The sequence below is a fragment of the Hyaena hyaena genome, unplaced genomic scaffold (assembly GCF_003009895.1).
Source record: "Hyaena hyaena isolate Hyena2069 unplaced genomic scaffold, ASM300989v1 scaffold_138, whole genome shotgun sequence".
In the NCBI taxonomy this organism is placed as follows: domain Eukaryota; kingdom Metazoa; phylum Chordata; class Mammalia; order Carnivora; family Hyaenidae; genus Hyaena; species Hyaena hyaena.
In genome coordinates, this window is record NW_024080770.1 from 366,780 (window position 1) to 382,702 (window position 15,923).

Genomic DNA, 15,923 nt, shown 5'->3' on the forward strand with positions numbered 1-15,923 from the left:
CCTCCAGCTTTGGTGAGAGTGGTGGCCCTTACCCTCCCACCCACATGACCAGCAAGGCCTCTGGAACTCACCCTCCGAAGCACCCTTGACAACAGGAGAGAGTGAACCCACTGTCCCCGTCAAATGTTCTTGAGGCATCTTGTTGTCTTAAAATAGATGTAAATTTTACATTGTCCTCCATGACGCTGAATTATAACAAACATTTCTTCCCCTCTGAGCAAAACTGATGCTCTGCGCTGGGCCTCTGCTGGGACTTCTGTACCCCTGGCGGACCACCCTGGTGGGCAGTGCCTTACATGACGCTCCATTGGGCATTGACATTTTTCAGGCACCTTCAATTTATTATCTTATGTAATTTTCATGCTCATTCCGCAAGACGGAGGCTGGTTTTCCTATCTGGGAGATGTGAAGACCCAAGTTCCAGAAGTAAAGTGATTTGCCAGAGGCAGGGCCGGCCTCATGTTTAACCCTTGTGCTCTTTCCCTCTCATAAAAAAAAAAAAAAAAAAAGTGCCCGCATTGTCCATTTCCCTTTTGTTTTTAAAAATAAAGCTTAACACAACATTCTAAGGCCCCAGGTTTTGGACAGGGCAGCTGAAGGCCCCCCCCCCCCGCCCACGCACTCGCTGACACCGTGGCCCACGGAAGCTCAGGGTCCCCTGGGACTCCGAGCTGCCGGTAGGGAGAGTCCGTCCTATCCCCAAAAACCTTCATAACCTGCTGATTCCCACACAGCCTGAAGGCTTTGCTTGTCAAAGATCCCTTCCCCCAGAATCTATTTTAAGGAAGGCATTTGGTGTTTTCTTTTGTGATGGAGCTGCCCGGAAAAACGGTCCGAGGTTCCAGAAACTGCTATGGAGTGAGGAACTCTGCAATGAAGGGCTGCTCAGCTCCCTGGCATCCCCAGTGCCAGTCCCCTCCCTTCAGGGTGGGGTTACAGGGAAGATGACAGGGCACGAAGCTTCTAACTCAGCCCTGGGAAATTTACCCTAAAGACCCCAGACAAACCAGTATGGTGGGTGGGGCTGCAGGTCTGGAATCAGGCAGACCTCGCTTGGAAAGCTGGCTCTGTGAGGAAGCCACCTAACCTTCTCTGGGCCATGGTTTCCTCATCTGCACCCACCTGTCAGGCTGTTATGGGAAAAGTTAAGCTTTTAACACATGCCTAGGATACCAGAATTACCCTAAATGGTGGAGTCCTGGTAAATTCATCACCCTGGCGGGTAATCGATGGAGTCAGGTTGCTGGGGGTGGGGATGAGGTCCATGTGCTCCGTTTCCGGATGGGATCACGGCTCAAGTGGCTGCATGGCTCGGGTCACAGCAGGAGAGCCCTTTGCCAAACAACTCACATCTCCGGGCCTCAGTTTTCTCATCTTTAAAAGGGAAGGTGAGGAGTTCATAAAAGCTGCTATTAAGGGCTGCCTGGAATTCCCCACGTAATCTCTGCCAGGCAGGGAGGCCTTGAGCTTGTGAGCAAGAACACCAAGACTGGCAGGGGTTGGAGGCGCAATTCCAAAGAAGGGGTGGCTATTATTCATTTCCCCCGGAATGGGCCCAGCTGAGCCTGGAAGGCACCGAAGCCACAGCGTCTACACCTGCTGCTTTCTAGAGGACACCAAGGCCCAGAGCAACTAGGTGATGGGCTGGGGGAACTTCCGCTGGGTTTATGGGACAGCCTAGCTAAAACTTAGGTCTCCAGACAGGGTTAGGGAATAGTCTACACGTTTTAGAAAATATGGTGCTTAGTTCTGGTTCGAATTGGCTCACTGACCTCTCTTCTTTGGAGAACCAAATTTAGCTTATGATTGAGGAGGAAATCTTAGGGTTGTTAGTTCCTGAAATCCCACATCATGATTTAGTGTTAGGGCTTCAGGAGCCAGTGGGGGGTGGGGGGTTGGGTGGAGCCTGCCAGGGGTGGGTCACTGCACTCAGGCCCGTGGGGGATGCAGCGGGTCGTGACAAAGGAGGACCTGGGTGTCTGGTCGTCTTCTGTGGCAGCAGCTGCCCTGGGGGTCTGCGGGGAGGGGCAGGGTGAGGCCTTGGGGACAGGGCACTGGAGGCTCACCAGCCCGTGTGGCCTCAGTCTGCCGGTGGACAGGGCACATCCAGGTAGCAGCAGAGCTCATAGGAGGCTCAGCTGGCATCGTTGATGGGAGTCCGAGAGCCGCCAAGCAGCCTCTCATGCTCGCCCTCCTCCGCTGGGGGCCGACCCCGGGACAGGCGGGTCAGCAGTGGCCGGTGCAGCCCATTGTAGAGGGCGGTGCCCATCAGGAGGATGAGGAAGCCCAGGATCTGCAGCGGGTGGAAGGCCTCCCAGCCCAGCGCCAGGCTCAGCGCCCAGATGACAATGGTACGCAGGCTGTCCAGCACCATGCGGGTGGTGGCGCTCAGTTCTTTGGTGACGCTGATGCCCGCGAAGTTGAAGAAGGCGATGCTGCTGATGTTGCCCAGCAGCGCCAGGGCGATGAGCGGTTGTCGGCCCACCTGGCAGAAGGCGTCCAGCGTGTCCTCCAGCGCCCCCCGGGGGTTTCCACTGAAGGAGCCGGCGGGGATGTAGTACATGGGTACCAGCAGCAGGGAGAGGATCACGAAGCCGAAGAGGCCTGCGGCAGTGGGACAAGTATGCTGCACCCCCCCCCCCCCCGTGTCCCTCCCACACCTCTCCCAGCTCCTCCCTCTCAGGACCTGGAGCTGCCCGATCATCCAGGATTCGCAGCCGCCCACTGGGTGGGCTCCGGCTGCCCTCTTCCATTCCAGTCACGTTTTCTGTCTGGACCCAGAGTAAGAAACACATTTCATATTGTGACCAGTATGGGTGTGTGCAGGCGCAGGCACGTACACACAGGCACGCTTTCACAAAACAGCGGCCACCCTCGCAAGGTTCTTGGGTTCTTGGCGCTTTTAAATTCTATTGTATTCATTTAAAAAAGAACGGCAGCTGCCGCCACCACGCTGCTCTCGCAAGGGTGGAAAACCAGGCTCTCTGATTCAGTGCCACGCCTGTGACCAGGAGCTGGATCTGAATGTAAACCAACGTGCTGCTTCATTCAGAACGTCTTGCAAAGAAAAAAAAAATGAGTGGATACAAACAAACTGCTTGATGACGTAGTTGATTAACTAGTTGATGATCGGGTTGATGAACACCGGGCCAGGCGCCCGCAGCGCCCTGATTGGCCCACAGGCCACACTTGGCTAGGACCGCTCTAATCTGCCCTGCTGGTTTCATTTTTAACACTTAAAGGCTTTGGGAGTCACTTTCCTGCTCAAAAACCTCTGGTGCTTCCGGGGCGGCTGGATGGCCCAGTCAGTTAAGCGTCTGACTCGATCTCGGCTCAGAACACGATCTCATGGTTTGTGAGACATAGCCCCACGCCAGGCTCTGTGCTGGCGGAATGCAGCCTGCTGGGGATTCTCTTCTCCCTCTCTTTCTGTCCCCCAGCTCCCCACTGGCACGTGAGCATGCTCACTATCTCTAAATAAATACATAAAACATGAAAAAATAAAAACCTTTGGTGGTTCCTCCCTGCCTGTTGTTTAAAGTCTAAATCTACTTCCGGGTCATTCGAGGTTCTCCATGATCAGACCCTGACCCATTCACTTCCTGAGCACTGTCAACATCAAACCTGTATCTCACGCAACTACTCCTCACTGGTTTTGACAGTCGCAGCCAGCTCCCTACGTCTTCCTGTGTCTGGAGTTCCCTCCTTCCACTCCTATTGCAGCTCAAATGCCACCTTCCCTGTTGTGAAGACACTCAGAGGGGCTTGGCAAGTGACATATCGCTAGAGCACAAGCGGCCTGAGCTCAAATGCACTGCATGGTCCTTCCTTGCTGGCCAGTTCCTCTAGAGCTGGGCGGCGTCCCCTTCAGGCATCAGAGTAGCTGTCAACAGGCAGGAGGTAAAGGGAGGGAGGAATGGGGGGCGGGGCTCAACCCCTCCCCATGGACCCCGGCACCTGCCCCATGCTCCTGCTTGTTCGTCCCCTCTGGGGTGTCCCCGCAGTAGCGCCCCGCTCCTAGCCCCTGTGCTCACGTACCCTCAGTGCCAACCGCCCGCAGCGGGTGCACATTGTGCCTGTAGACGAACTTCTCCTCTAGCACCATCTGGATGGAGACGATGATCTGGGCCATGATGATCAACAGGTCCCCTGTGGGGAAGTGAGCCAGGGTGAGGCTGGGCTGCACGGGGCCAGGGGGCAGGGACAGAAGACGGCCATGGGCCCAGTGGCAGGGTGGCAGGCCTAGTGCCAGGTTAGATGGCTCCCAGGGGGACACAAATACCCCCATAGCCCCTGACTCCTGCAGGGTACCATATGGTTCATGAGGCAGTCAGGACGCCCCATGCCTGGTCTCCTGGTCCCTGAGGGGCAGGGCAGGCACTGTCACCACCCTGGGCCCAGGATCCAGAAGGTCCAGAGGCCTGCCTGGGCCTGCGAGTGGCACAACGGAGTATAAAGAAGGTCTTTTGAGAAGCACAGGTTCTGCGATAGACATTTCTGGTTTAGTCCGTCCTCAGAGGACCAGAGGGGGTCCCATCATTGTAGAGGAGGCTGCAAGGCCTCTTTTCTGGGACATGGGGATTACGATGATGAGGGGTCTTCAGCACTCACACCGGGCTGGGTACTTGGTAAATGTTCAGGAGAAACCCGTTCCCTTTCTCTCACAGTCTGTGTGTTTCTCATGGTACAGACCCTCTCCCTCCCGACCTCCCACTCCTCAGCCACCCCTCTGTCATGCTGCTTGCGCCCCTGTGCACTCTATCCACCACCTCGAGGGCAGGTGTGTGCCCCAGTCGGCTGGCTGGCCCCCCACGCGCCCTCACCCAGGGCCTGGCATACAGAAGAGCTTGCAAAAGTTTGTTGACTGACTCTGTGCTGGGCTCCCGGGGAGGACAGGGCAGGATGGGCAGCCCCCGGGGTCCCCGGCCCTTGTCGCACCTGTGATCACTTCGCTGAGCTTGTGCTGATCATCGTGCTTGCTCAGAAGGTCGGCCAGGCCCACAACCACCAGCCCTGCGATGGTGGCGAGGATGCCCAGCCACTGGCTCAGCGCCAGCCTCCGCCCCAGGAAGGCCACCGAGAACAGGCCTGTGAATATGATCACTGCTCCCCGCAGCATCTGGAAGCTGGACGCACTGGTCATGTTCAAGGCTAGAAGAAGATAGACCCAATGTTAGCTCCCGAGGGCCAAAACTATCCTTTCACTGAGGTGTTCTCAGGGCTGAAGACACACCTTGCACATAGTATGTGCTCAGTAAATCGTGTGTGTGTGAGTGCATGTAAGTCTAGGAGGGGGGGAGGAGTGACGTGAGCTGGGGTGGGGCTGGTTGTTTCACTGGTGGCCCCCCCAGGCCCTTCTCAGCCTGGCCTAGCTACTCACCCACATACATGATGCTGGTACCCGTCATGTCGCAGAGGGCTGGGGGCAGGAAAAGAAGGGGATTGAAGGGCTGCTGGGGATCCATGCTGCCTTCTGGGTGCCTCGCAGCTCTGCACCGGAGCAGGTAGAAGGCAGCCAGGCAGGAAAACTCTCCGAGAAACATGCCCACTGCCTGCAGGGGACAGAACCCCAGAAGTTTAGAGCCGGAAGGAGAATTGCCTTTGACAACATTTCAGCACAGCCTTTCTTCAAACAAAAGCTTATCTATAAACTTGAAGCCTCAAGCAGACAAAGGTAGAGCTACTGTGTGTGGAAGGCCAGAGACTACCTCCTAGGTCTAAGCCCTCAGCTCTAGAAACATCCTGATAGAAACCCTAAGGCTGTGTAGAGCCCAGTCTGAAAACCACCGTTCGAGGCCAACCTCTGGTCAAGTTCCAGATTGAGACACGGAGGCCCAGAGAGGCTCAAGAACTTAAGGTCCCAGAGCAAGTGTGCTGGCAGAGCTGGGGCTGAAATACGAGCCTCCCGCTTCCCAGTCTAGCAATAAGGTGCTTTCCATTTATGGTGTCTGTCCTATCCCAGCCGAGTCCGGGCTTCCTAGGGACGCAGAGCAGGTTTTGCTCCTGGGGTTGATGTTTTCCAAAAGTGTCCTGCCTGGGAAGAGGGAGGGCTGGCCTTGCAGCATCCGGGCCAGGACTGCTCGCCAGGACGTACGCAGGCCTTCCAGAGGGGGCTGTGCCCTCCACCTTCTCCCATGGGCACTCGTACTCTGCCCTCTGTTCTGGGGAGGGAGGGAGGGAAGGAGATGGTTCTCCGGGGGAAGTGGAAGGCTCCACCTCAGGTCAGGAAGCAGCAGGGCCTGGGGGGCACTCCTGACCCCAGGCCTGGGTGATGGGAGGTGGGGAGGGAGGGCCCGGGCAGATACCTGGAGGAAGGGATGCTGGAAGCTGTGTTCCTTGCTCCCTCCGCAGCCCGGGGCCGTGAAGTTATCTGCCCACCTGTAGCGGGGAGAGAGAGAGAAGGTCACACCCTTGGCAGTGTGCAGGCTCCGCAAGGCTGGCCCTGGGGCCTGCGGACAAGCTGGCTCCTCTCCGTGCCTGAGAGGCCAGACTTAGGGGACCTGGCCCAGCATGAGACTCCCCCTCGAAGGGGGCCAGTTTCCACAGCACAAAGTCTTCCTCTGGGACAGTGGACAGGAAGTGGGGGCCTGGAAACCTTTGGCCAAAATATAGCATTTCCTCAAATTGGACACGCAGCCCTGCAGTACCTGGGACTTTGTCACACACACAAATACAGTTACTCTCATCAGCCCGTTTGAGTCCTTGCCAATACTGTGAAGTGCCGATTGCACTCATCGCTACTACAAAATTACAGCTATTAGACAAAATTATCATTTTGTGTTAAGAAGCATATGCACACATATTACTCTATCACAAATAGGCTTTTTCAATGTTCTGATAACTTTATTTCAACATAAGTGGCTTTTTCTGTAATCCTATCCTTTATTTGCATATTTTAAAATAATATTCCAGGCTTTAACAGTCAAAGGGACCTATGGCACCAAAGATATCAGGAGCCTATGGTCTATAAGAGCATTTGGGCCCTGGGAGAGGACTGTGTGACAGAGGCCACCTGGTCACATCCATATAACCTGAAGGTCTGGAAGGTCTTTCTAGCACTGACTGTAAAGCAGGTGGCAAGTGCGTGGCTCTAGTGAAATGGCCGCCCAGCCAGCACCCTGGCAGATGGCATAACTGAGTCCCACACGCTTCCCTGGCAACCTCAGCCACAAGCCCAGAGCCCTTCACGGCACAGTGCCCCGGCAGCCACTGCCAATTGTTCTGCACTGTCTGCTGTTTGTGCATGAAAGCTCCTGCCCCTGAACTTCATCATTGCTGGGCTTTGTTGGGTCCCTTGGGTCTAGTCTAATCGCCTCCATCTGAAAGTTCTTTAGATATTTGGAGACGTTTCTACCTTCTTTTGAAGGTGCCTGAATAGCCCCAGCTACCCCTAATCTTTTCCTCCCCTGGCTGTTGACTTCTGAAAACACTCTGGTGGGCCCAGGCCCTGAGCTGAGTGGATGTGATCTAAGCCTGGCAAGAGCCCCCCTCCTTCATGTTGCCAGCAGTTGACATGGCTTCAACTGCGTCTGTCGTCTCACAAGCTGACTCAAGCTGATGCAGACCCAGGGCAATGTCCTGTGGGCCACGGACCTGCTCCTTCTGCAGCACCCCAGGCATAGGTGGTGGCTGTCTCTAAATTGTAAGACCCAGGACTTTCTTCTTCTTAAATGTCCTTTCCTGCAATGTCTGTCAAGAGAAGCCACATGGTAGTACCTAGCCCTACTCTGCTGGCTCATTTCTGCTATAAGCCTGAGGTTCCGAAAGGCAAGGGGAGGCTTTTGTTCCTGTGCCCCCACAAGTATGGGCCACTGGTTAGGGCCTGAGTTTGACAAAGATCCTGGCCAGCCCCGACTTCTCTCCACCCTGAGTGTGAGGAGGGGACTGGCCCGGGGCAAGGGTGTAAGCCCTGGGTGCCCGCAGCAGGAAGGGCAGGCCGAATGGTGATGGAGCTCCCCGGCAACCACGAGGGCGAGAGCACATCTACTCACTGATCGGAACACTCCCCAGGGCCAGTGACCAAAACAGGGCTGCAGCAAGCTTATCTCCCAGGGAGTGAGCAGGAGACCCCAGCACGCCAGAGATGCCAGCAGGGGCAGTCAGGAGGACCTGCGGTTCTTGGGAATGGTGAGGGTCAAAGGAGAGCTGGAGGGCAGGAGTTCTAACAGGACTGGCTGGAAGTCAGAGAGAAATCTGGGTCAGGGGACAGGCTGTGACCTGTCCCAGTACCGATGTGGTCAAGAAAGCCCCCAATGCAGAAACCACCCACTCTCTGGGGTCTCATTCCTGTCTGATTAGCGGCAGGTTCGGGCTCTTGGATCCCCAGGCAGGAGAGGACGTGGAATGCAGGTAGGGGCCACAGACCCACGGTGTGGCTTCCGCAGGCAGGAAGAACGACTCCCACTCTGGGAGGACCTGGGTGAGGCACCCAAGAGGAACAGAGGAGATTCGAGGGGGAGTAAAGAGGTCAGGCTTTACCAAGGTGCAGAGCCAACTGCCCCAGGGCAAGTCAGAGACGGAAATTCCCGGAACTGGAGCCAGGGCTCCTCCTGGAGGAATGAGGGAGGTCCTGCCAAGTCCATGATGGTCAATTGGAAGCTCAGGGCGAGAGCATGCGTGCAAGCCCCTTCCTCATCACGGTACTACACCCAGCATACACGGCAGGCTCAAGAACCCCCTCCCCACCCCGGATCCAGGGGCAGAGCCACATCCTGGGACACCCCCTGGATGACTGCCTATGCAGCTTACACTAACGACAACTTACACGTCTCACGTTACGTGCCCCAGAGTCATTGTCACTTGGGAGAGCGGAAGTTCAGCATCCAGCAACTTCTCTACCTCTGGACCCCCAGCTCCCGGCACGTTACTATACAGGAGCTCCAACATTCTGTGGCCGAATACACGGGACTGGCAGACTCCACCAAGCAAAGGGGCAGGTACTACAGTCCGGAGGCGACATCCCATGAGCCCTAACCGCCCACCTGGGTGCAGTGCCGCCTGCTGGTGGGGATGGCTGGGCCTGGCCCCCAGGGGTGGGCAGCCAGCAGAGCGGAAGCCAAGCTTCCTCCCCTGCCCCTAAGGCCTTCCTTGCCTTCTGCAAGGGGTAGGTCTGCCTCAACAAGTTGGGGCTGGCAGTGCTCCCAGCTTGGGAAATGGAGTCCTTTTGTATCTGAAGACCGGGGACAGGCTTGCAGCCCAAGGGATCAGGTGTCTGGACCGGCCGCCCTGCCCAGCCTCTCTGCAGGCAGGGAAGGGCTCAGACCTGTAGGCACTTAGGGCTGGAGTCAGGCTTCTCATCCTGGTCCTGACAGGCTTCAGCTCATTGGGTCGGCACAGACGGCCTCCGGATAGCACAGAACCAGAGAACCAAACCAGCTCGTTCATGGAGGGATGACAGCAATGGGCCCTAAGGTGGGGCTGTTGTTTGCAAAACACTCTACAGATTTTTATAAAGGGACAATTCAGTGAGTACTGACTTCGTGCAGGGCCTGTGCTGAGCCCTTCAAGTACTTCATTTTACATGTGGGGACTTCAGGGCTTGGGACAGAGGGGTGGAGAGAGCTGGGTTCAGACTCACACAGTTAACAAAGGGCCAGCTCTAGCGCCAAACCCACTGCTTGCATGTACTCAGAAAAGGTGGCAGAATACGTGGAAAGCTCACAACTTCCGAGCCTCCATAGGCAGGACAAGTGAATGGTTTTCTCATCTATTAAATAGGGATAATAAGGCCAACACTGATGAACTGTCAAAAGTAACACATAATATGAGATATGTAAGAGCCGGTCCATGCCAGGTAGTCAGTGAAAGTCCTTTTCTGTCCCTTCCCCCTTTTCCTCCCCCTCCTACTGAGCAGGAGTCCCTGGTGTCAGGCTAATGGGGCCACTCTGCTCCAGCCTGAAAGCTTCTGGGAGCATCCATTCTCTGGGATCCACCCTACTGGCTGAGCAGAGGCCGCTGGAGGGGCCACAGAGCCAGCAAGTGCTGATACAGGAGAAGAAACCCAACCATCATCTCAGGAAGCACCTTATTTGACAGAGAACCCAGGGCCCGGAGAGCGCTTGAGGGACACCAGAAAAGGCCAGCACCCACGGGCCTCCACCTCTAGTTCTGTGCCCCTTTCTCAGCACCTGAATTTCTCCTATCACTTTCTTATTCCAGATTCTTCTCACCTCCCTGGCTGAGGTAGAGAGAGGTCATCTCTGCTGATGGGCCCTCCTTTCTCTCTAGATCCTGTATCCTGAGGGGATGGGCAGGTGGCCTGTGGGACGCCACAAGGGTCAGGCCGACGCTACATGAGGAGGTACCTTCTGCTGGAGGAGACTGGCTTCTTTGGGGGGGGGGGGGCGGCTCCCCGTGCCGGGGGTGAGTCACTCTGGCACAGCCAAACTCAAAGCTCAGCATTCTGGGAAGCATGCGTAGCCACGTGAGGGCAGTGGGTGCGGACAGACTGAGGAAGTGGCTGAAGTAGCTCCCTCAGACTGATGGCTGTCCGATCCCCCTCCAGAATCTCTGCCACTTCCTGTGGCGTCCCCGGCTTGTCAAGCCTGGTGAGTCAGCTTCTTTCTCCTGCCTGGGATCTTCGGAAGGGCCACAGGACTTTTCTGCTCCCTGGGTGTCACCGTGACTGATAAACAGTCATGAGCCCTCTCAACTAAGCGTTGCGAAATCTTAGATGGCTCCTACTTTGTTTCTGGGTAGAAGGTAGGGGAAATGACGCCCATTTTACAGATGGACCTGAGGCTTGGCGAGGCCCTGTGACTCATCTAATCCCAGAGCTTCCAAGCCTTGCAACTCTTTCCACTCCACACAGGGCCCTCCTGAGGCCGGTAAAGGAACCCTCTGGAGCAATTATCCCATGCTGTCTCGTGGAATTTACGGGTAGGGGCAGCCACCAAGGCAAAAGTTAGAGTTGGCACAGAAAGTACATATACTCGTCCCTCCCTAATAGAGGCCCAGTGGTCCCAGGCCTTCTGCCACTTTCCGAGCAGGGTCCCTGCACCAAGGGCCTGACTGTTGGAGGCGAAGTCACCCCCTGGTCCATCCCGGGCTGGGTGAGTTTAACAGCCTGCGGCGGTTTAGGTGGGATCTGAGCCTTACTTAGTGAGCATCTACTTGACCCTGGCTCTTTACATGCAGGATCCCAACTGGATTCAGGAAAAGGGGGCTCTGAAATGGACAGGACAGGCTCCGGTTCGGCAGACAGCCATCAGCAGTGCTGAGGCGGGGGAAATGTTCGGTCTGTAGGAGACACATCAGCAGGAGGTCCTGGTGAGGGGGGAGAAAGTGGCCAAGAAAGGAGAAGCAGCTACTTCATCGGGAGGGGCCCTCCGCCAAGGCCCGGGGACAGCCCTAGTGGGCCAACCTGATGGGCGGCCTTCCCTCCCGTGGGTATGTGACCCCTGCCCCGGTGCTAGCCAGGGCAGGCCTGCCTCCTGCAGCCCACCCAACCCCACTGGGCGGGCAGTGGCCCCCTCCAGGGGAGAGCCGCCCTGTGCTGCCGGGGCAGCAGGTGGCATGTGCTCACCCACTTCCTCCTCCATTGCGTTTAGTCTCCCCTGGACCCTGGGGATGGAACAGTGCTCCCTTTAAGGGGCCAAGGAACCGAAAGAGGCTCCTGGAGATGCTAAATGGGAACCGTGAGCAGCCAGCCCCTGGCTCCAGGGGGGAAATAAGCTGGAGGACAGCAGGATCCCCTGGGCCCGGCCACAGGCTTGCTGCCCAGTCCCAGAGGGAGGGCGCTCTGGTGGCAGGGAGGGGAGCTGCCACTTGCGGGATTACAACTTCCACAGGTCACGCTCGGCTGGTCTTGCCCGGGGACACGCAACAGGAGGTCCCCAAGAAGGAGGGGCTTTGGGGTTCTGACGCTGGAAAAGGACTGGACTAAAATGCTGGGACCCACGTTCTGGTCCCCACTCTGTTTGGCACCAATCAGCTGGGTCACAGAAAGAAACTTCTTATGGGCCCTGGGCTATAGATTGTGGGGATGAGAATGGGTGGTTTCTATGTTTCTAACAGCTTTAAATAGCCTGAGAAATGACCAGAGAAGTCTCTAGCTTCATCCCATATTGTTGGCGAATATGGATTCTTGAGCCATATCTCTTTGGTTCAAATATCAAGTCTGTCATTTAACAGCTGACTTGAAGTGAGTAATTCCATCTTTTCATACCTCAGGCTCCTTATCTGGGGACAACCAGTTTGTCTCCTTCACAGGCTGGTTACAAGAATCAAACCAACACATGAAAGGCGGCCGCATGAGGCCCAGGCCCGGGGTCCTCTCTGGACAGCAGATGCTTAGCACTGGGTGCGGTTGCATTCTAGTCGGTCTGTCCCTGTCAGAAACTGCAGGTCAGAGTGTGAGTTCAGATCGATAATTCCCATCAGGATGTACTTAGCTGTTCTCTCCCATTTTCTCTCTGAGGGCGTCCTTTTCACAGTCTGGTGGCATGTGTCACAGTCTGGCCTCAGAATACTGTTTGGGGCCCAACTCTGTGGCCCATCTGAGGTAGGGAGGCTCCTGAAAGGCCCCACATCAGGTGACCTGGCAGAGGATAGGACGAAGGGCTGGGTGCTCACGTGGGAGTCTCCTTCCTGTCGCTGAGGCAGCCTCCAAGGGCAAGGCCTCCTGGGGACAAGGATTTCCCTGGCCTCCTACCCACCCAGGAAGGAGCGGAGTCAGCACCGTTTACCCCAGTAGTAACTGGCAATCTCAACTCTCCTTGGGGACAGAAGCCCTGGCAGACCTATGGCCACTCTCTAAGTACCTGGCTAAGGCCTTGGCCAGTACGACAGATGGACAGACAGACAACTCGGCTGTTGTGTTCAGATCCTGAGATGGAGGCTCTCATGTTGAGTCACCTTCACAGTCAAAGGGCTCAGCAAAAGCCAGGATCCTCAGGAGGCCACAGGGCCCAGGAGACGGGCTCCAGGCACAGCCATAGCTGGCCACAGCCCACCAAGGGACAGCGGGGTTCGTCCGGAGCTCCACTCCCTTCAGAGAAGGGAGGACCCCGTGGTGGCCAAGCCTGTATATTCTAACCCCTTCACCTTCATTCTAACCATCTCAAACTTTCTTTTGGTTGCTTCAGCCTCCTTCCCTGAGTCCAGACAGTGCCTCACAGCCTGTAGGTGCCTTATACAGGCCAGGGTCTGGGCCCTGGGGGCTCTGAGATGGTAAACGGAGGGGACAGGAGGGCCCTGCCTTGAAGTGGGGGCAGAGCAAGAGACAAAGCGCTGTCAAGAGAAGGGGCTGTCTCCAGGTTCTCCCGTAAACTACAGAGAGGAGGCTGTGCTCAACCTCTCAGCCTCATGACTGCCCTGGGTCCTCAAGCCCTAACCTCCTGGGGACTGTCATCACTGTCCCACAATCACCTCACCCTCACGCATCAGCGCTGAACTGCCCTGCCCACCTGCCCTCCCTGTCTGGGTTAATGACACTTCTATTCTCCCAGGCAGAAACACTGGACTGGTCACTGGTGCTCCATCCTGTGGGTCAGGGTTTATGGCTTCATTCTGTCCCTGGCCTCTCCCACCAGCCCCTTCCTTTGCTACCTCCCTCATCTGCTATGCAACAGGCTTGGAGTGGTATTCCTTGCACCAAACTGCTCTTCATCTTGACCCTAGGGCTCATCATACCATTTGTAACCTGTCACTCTCTGCTCAAACGCCCTTCTTGGATTATGGGATAAGATCCCGCCTGAATATTTGGTTACAATAGGCTTTGATGTGACCTTGCTCTTCTCTGCCTCGACGTCCAGCCACATGTAGATGTCCCACGGAAATTTCAAGGCCCAGCTGCAACCTCTCCTCTGTGAGGAGCCCATGGGGTACCCCCTTCTCTGTCGCCGCAGCCCTCCACGCTCACTGGTTACTCGGCCTGCATGGATTCGACTGCAGCCTGTGTGCACGAGTGTGCACGAGTGAAGGGTCCCTTCACCCCACCCTGGTGCCCGCCTCCGACCCCGGGGTTGGAAGGGGCGGCAGAGCAACTGGTACAACCCTTCCGTTTAAAGATGAGGAAACCGAGGCGCGGAGACGGAAGGTGACTCGCCAGGATCAAGCACTCAGCGTTCAAATGAGCCGGGGCTCGGATCCTCCAGCTGGCGACCCGGCCTCTGTCCATATTTCCCCGGACCTCGCGCCCCTTGGGGGCCCGCAAATCGCGTGGACCGACCGGAGAAACTGGGCGAGCGGGTGAAGCCGGGAAAGGAGAGCCGAGGAAGAGGAGGGCGAGGAAGGTGCGCGGGGTCGCTGGCGCCCTCGCGGGCCCGCGGCCGGTCCGGCTGAGCCCCCTCCCCTTCCAGCCAGGCCCGGACTCACTTGGCCGAAAGCGTGTTGATGGAGCCGGTGACGAGCATGAGCCCGGCCAGGAACAGCTGGTACTTGGTCCAGGCCATGGCGGCGAGTGCAGGGAAACTGCTGGGACCCCCGCGACCTCCGCGCTCGTTCCAGGCAGCAGCTCCCGACCCGGTCACCCGGGGGTCTTGGGAGCGAGCGCTTCCGGGCCGGGAGTCACGTGACCCGCACGGTCCCGCCCCGCGCCGTGGCCCCGCCCCCAATGAGGGCTCCGGGAGGCTGTGCAGAAGCTGAGCAGAGCCGGTGCTGAGCCGTACGGGGCGCGGCGGTCCCTACAGCGTGACAGTGACAAGTCACGGACGCGGGTCTCCCCATTTGTAAAAGCGGCGAGAATGCATTGTTGATGTCGGAGCGTTTTGTAAACCGTTTAAAGAGATTGAGCTGTATGATGTCAGAGACGAACCACAAAGCGGAAACGTCCTCTTGAGAATCTCTTCTGAACAGGGACCCCCTCCCCTCCCCACCCCGAAAGGCCTGGAACCTGTCCCTGAGATGTGTTGGTCACATCTTCCAGAAAAGTGGAGTGGTCCACTTTTGGTCGGGGGTTTAAACATAGGTTCTTCAGTCTCCTTCAGATCCGTACCTTTGACACAGCCCCTCCCCCAGTGCTCCTTCCGTGCATTCCCAGGATGCAGCTCTGAGGCATCCATAGCAGAAAGACCTAGGTTTGTTTGCTGAGGATTTACTGCTTTTAAGATCCTAGTCCCAGTTCTCAGCGTCCCCCTCCCCCATGTCCTCTGATCTCCTCTCCAGGCCTCTAGTCTGCATCTCATGCCCTGTCACATCACATGCTGGAGTGCAAAGCCTTGGGGCAACCGCTTGAGACCCAGGGGACACATTTACCCCATTACTGCAGATCTTGTTACTTGAAGTGCAGACACAGGACCTGTTTGCCAGCTCCTCCTTCTTGCCCTAAGACCGCATTGAACTTGGGGAAATGACCAGTGTTGAATGAGGAAAACTCTGAAGGGACTGCACCGGACCCCTTTATTGCAGGAAGACCTGAAAGAGATGATGCACAAGTGGGGTCCTGGACAAAATGTAAGAGGTTACGAGGGGGAAGGCTTTCCTGGAGGAGGGAATGCCACGGGATGGCACAGAGACACGAGTGGGCATGGAGTGTGTTGGACCCACAGACCTGCCGGGAACTTTTCTGCTTCCTTCACTGAAGCTTGCTCTCTTCAGTCAGTGGGAGTAATGCAGATACAGAATGGGTTTCTCCTGAGCTTGTCCTCAGTAACGCAACTAGTTTCATGTGATTTTTATATTTATTTATTTATATATTTAAATGCATGATTATTTTAATATTTTAAAAATGTTTTTTATTTATTTTTGAGTGGGAGAGCACGGTCAGGGGAGGGGCAGAGAGAGAGAGAGAGAGAGAGAGAGAGAGAGAGAACAGAGGATCCAATGCGAGCTCTGGGCTAACAGTAGCAAGCCCGATGTGGGGCTTGAACTCATGAATTGTGAGATCATGACCTGAGCCGGAGTCAGACACTCAACGGACTGAGCCATGGACTGAGCCACCCAGGCACCCCTATGTTATTTTATCTTTTACATTTATTTATTTA

The 15,923-nt window shown here is 56.3% G+C and overlaps 1 protein-coding gene across 2 annotated transcripts; it reads right to left on the minus strand.

Annotated features, from left to right (window-relative positions):
- Positions 1 to 124: 124 nt before the first annotated feature.
- Positions 125 to 14,497, minus strand: SLC35F6 (solute carrier family 35 member F6). Of its 2 annotated transcripts, XM_039238352.1 has the most exons (7): positions 14,317 to 14,389; positions 7,992 to 8,174; positions 6,306 to 6,378; positions 5,381 to 5,552; positions 4,939 to 5,151; positions 4,039 to 4,149; positions 125 to 2,604 (listed from the first exon to the last, which is right to left on the minus strand). In XM_039238352.1, exons 4-7 carry the CDS (start codon positions 5,541 to 5,543, stop codon positions 2,135 to 2,137), a joined length of 957 nt encoding a protein of 318 aa, XP_039094283.1. In that variant the 5' UTR covers positions 5,544 to 5,552; positions 6,306 to 6,378; positions 7,992 to 8,174; positions 14,317 to 14,389; the 3' UTR covers positions 125 to 2,134. The 2 variants fall into 2 exon arrangements, with proteins under 2 accessions (XP_039094283.1, XP_039094281.1); XM_039238350.1 differs by lacking the exon at positions 7,992 to 8,174 and having other exon boundaries at positions 14,317 to 14,497.
- Between the last annotated feature and the right edge of the window lie 1,426 nt (positions 14,498 to 15,923).

What these genes read in the sequence shown, in the direction of transcription:
- SLC35F6 (XM_039238350.1), bottom strand. Translation starts at nt 14,393, where the DNA reads ATGGCCTGGACCAAGTACCAGCTGTTCCTGGCCGGGCTCATGCTCGTC. An exon ending in ATCAACACGCTTTCGGCCAA is followed by an intron (nt 6,379 to 14,316) that starts GTGAGTCCGGGC and finishes TCCCCGCTACAG; the next exon opens with GTGGGCAGATAACTTCACGG. An exon ending in TCCAGCATCCCTTCCTCCAG is followed by an intron (nt 5,553 to 6,305) that starts GTATCTGCCCGG and finishes TGTCCCCTGCAG; the next exon opens with GCAGTGGGCATGTTTCTCGG.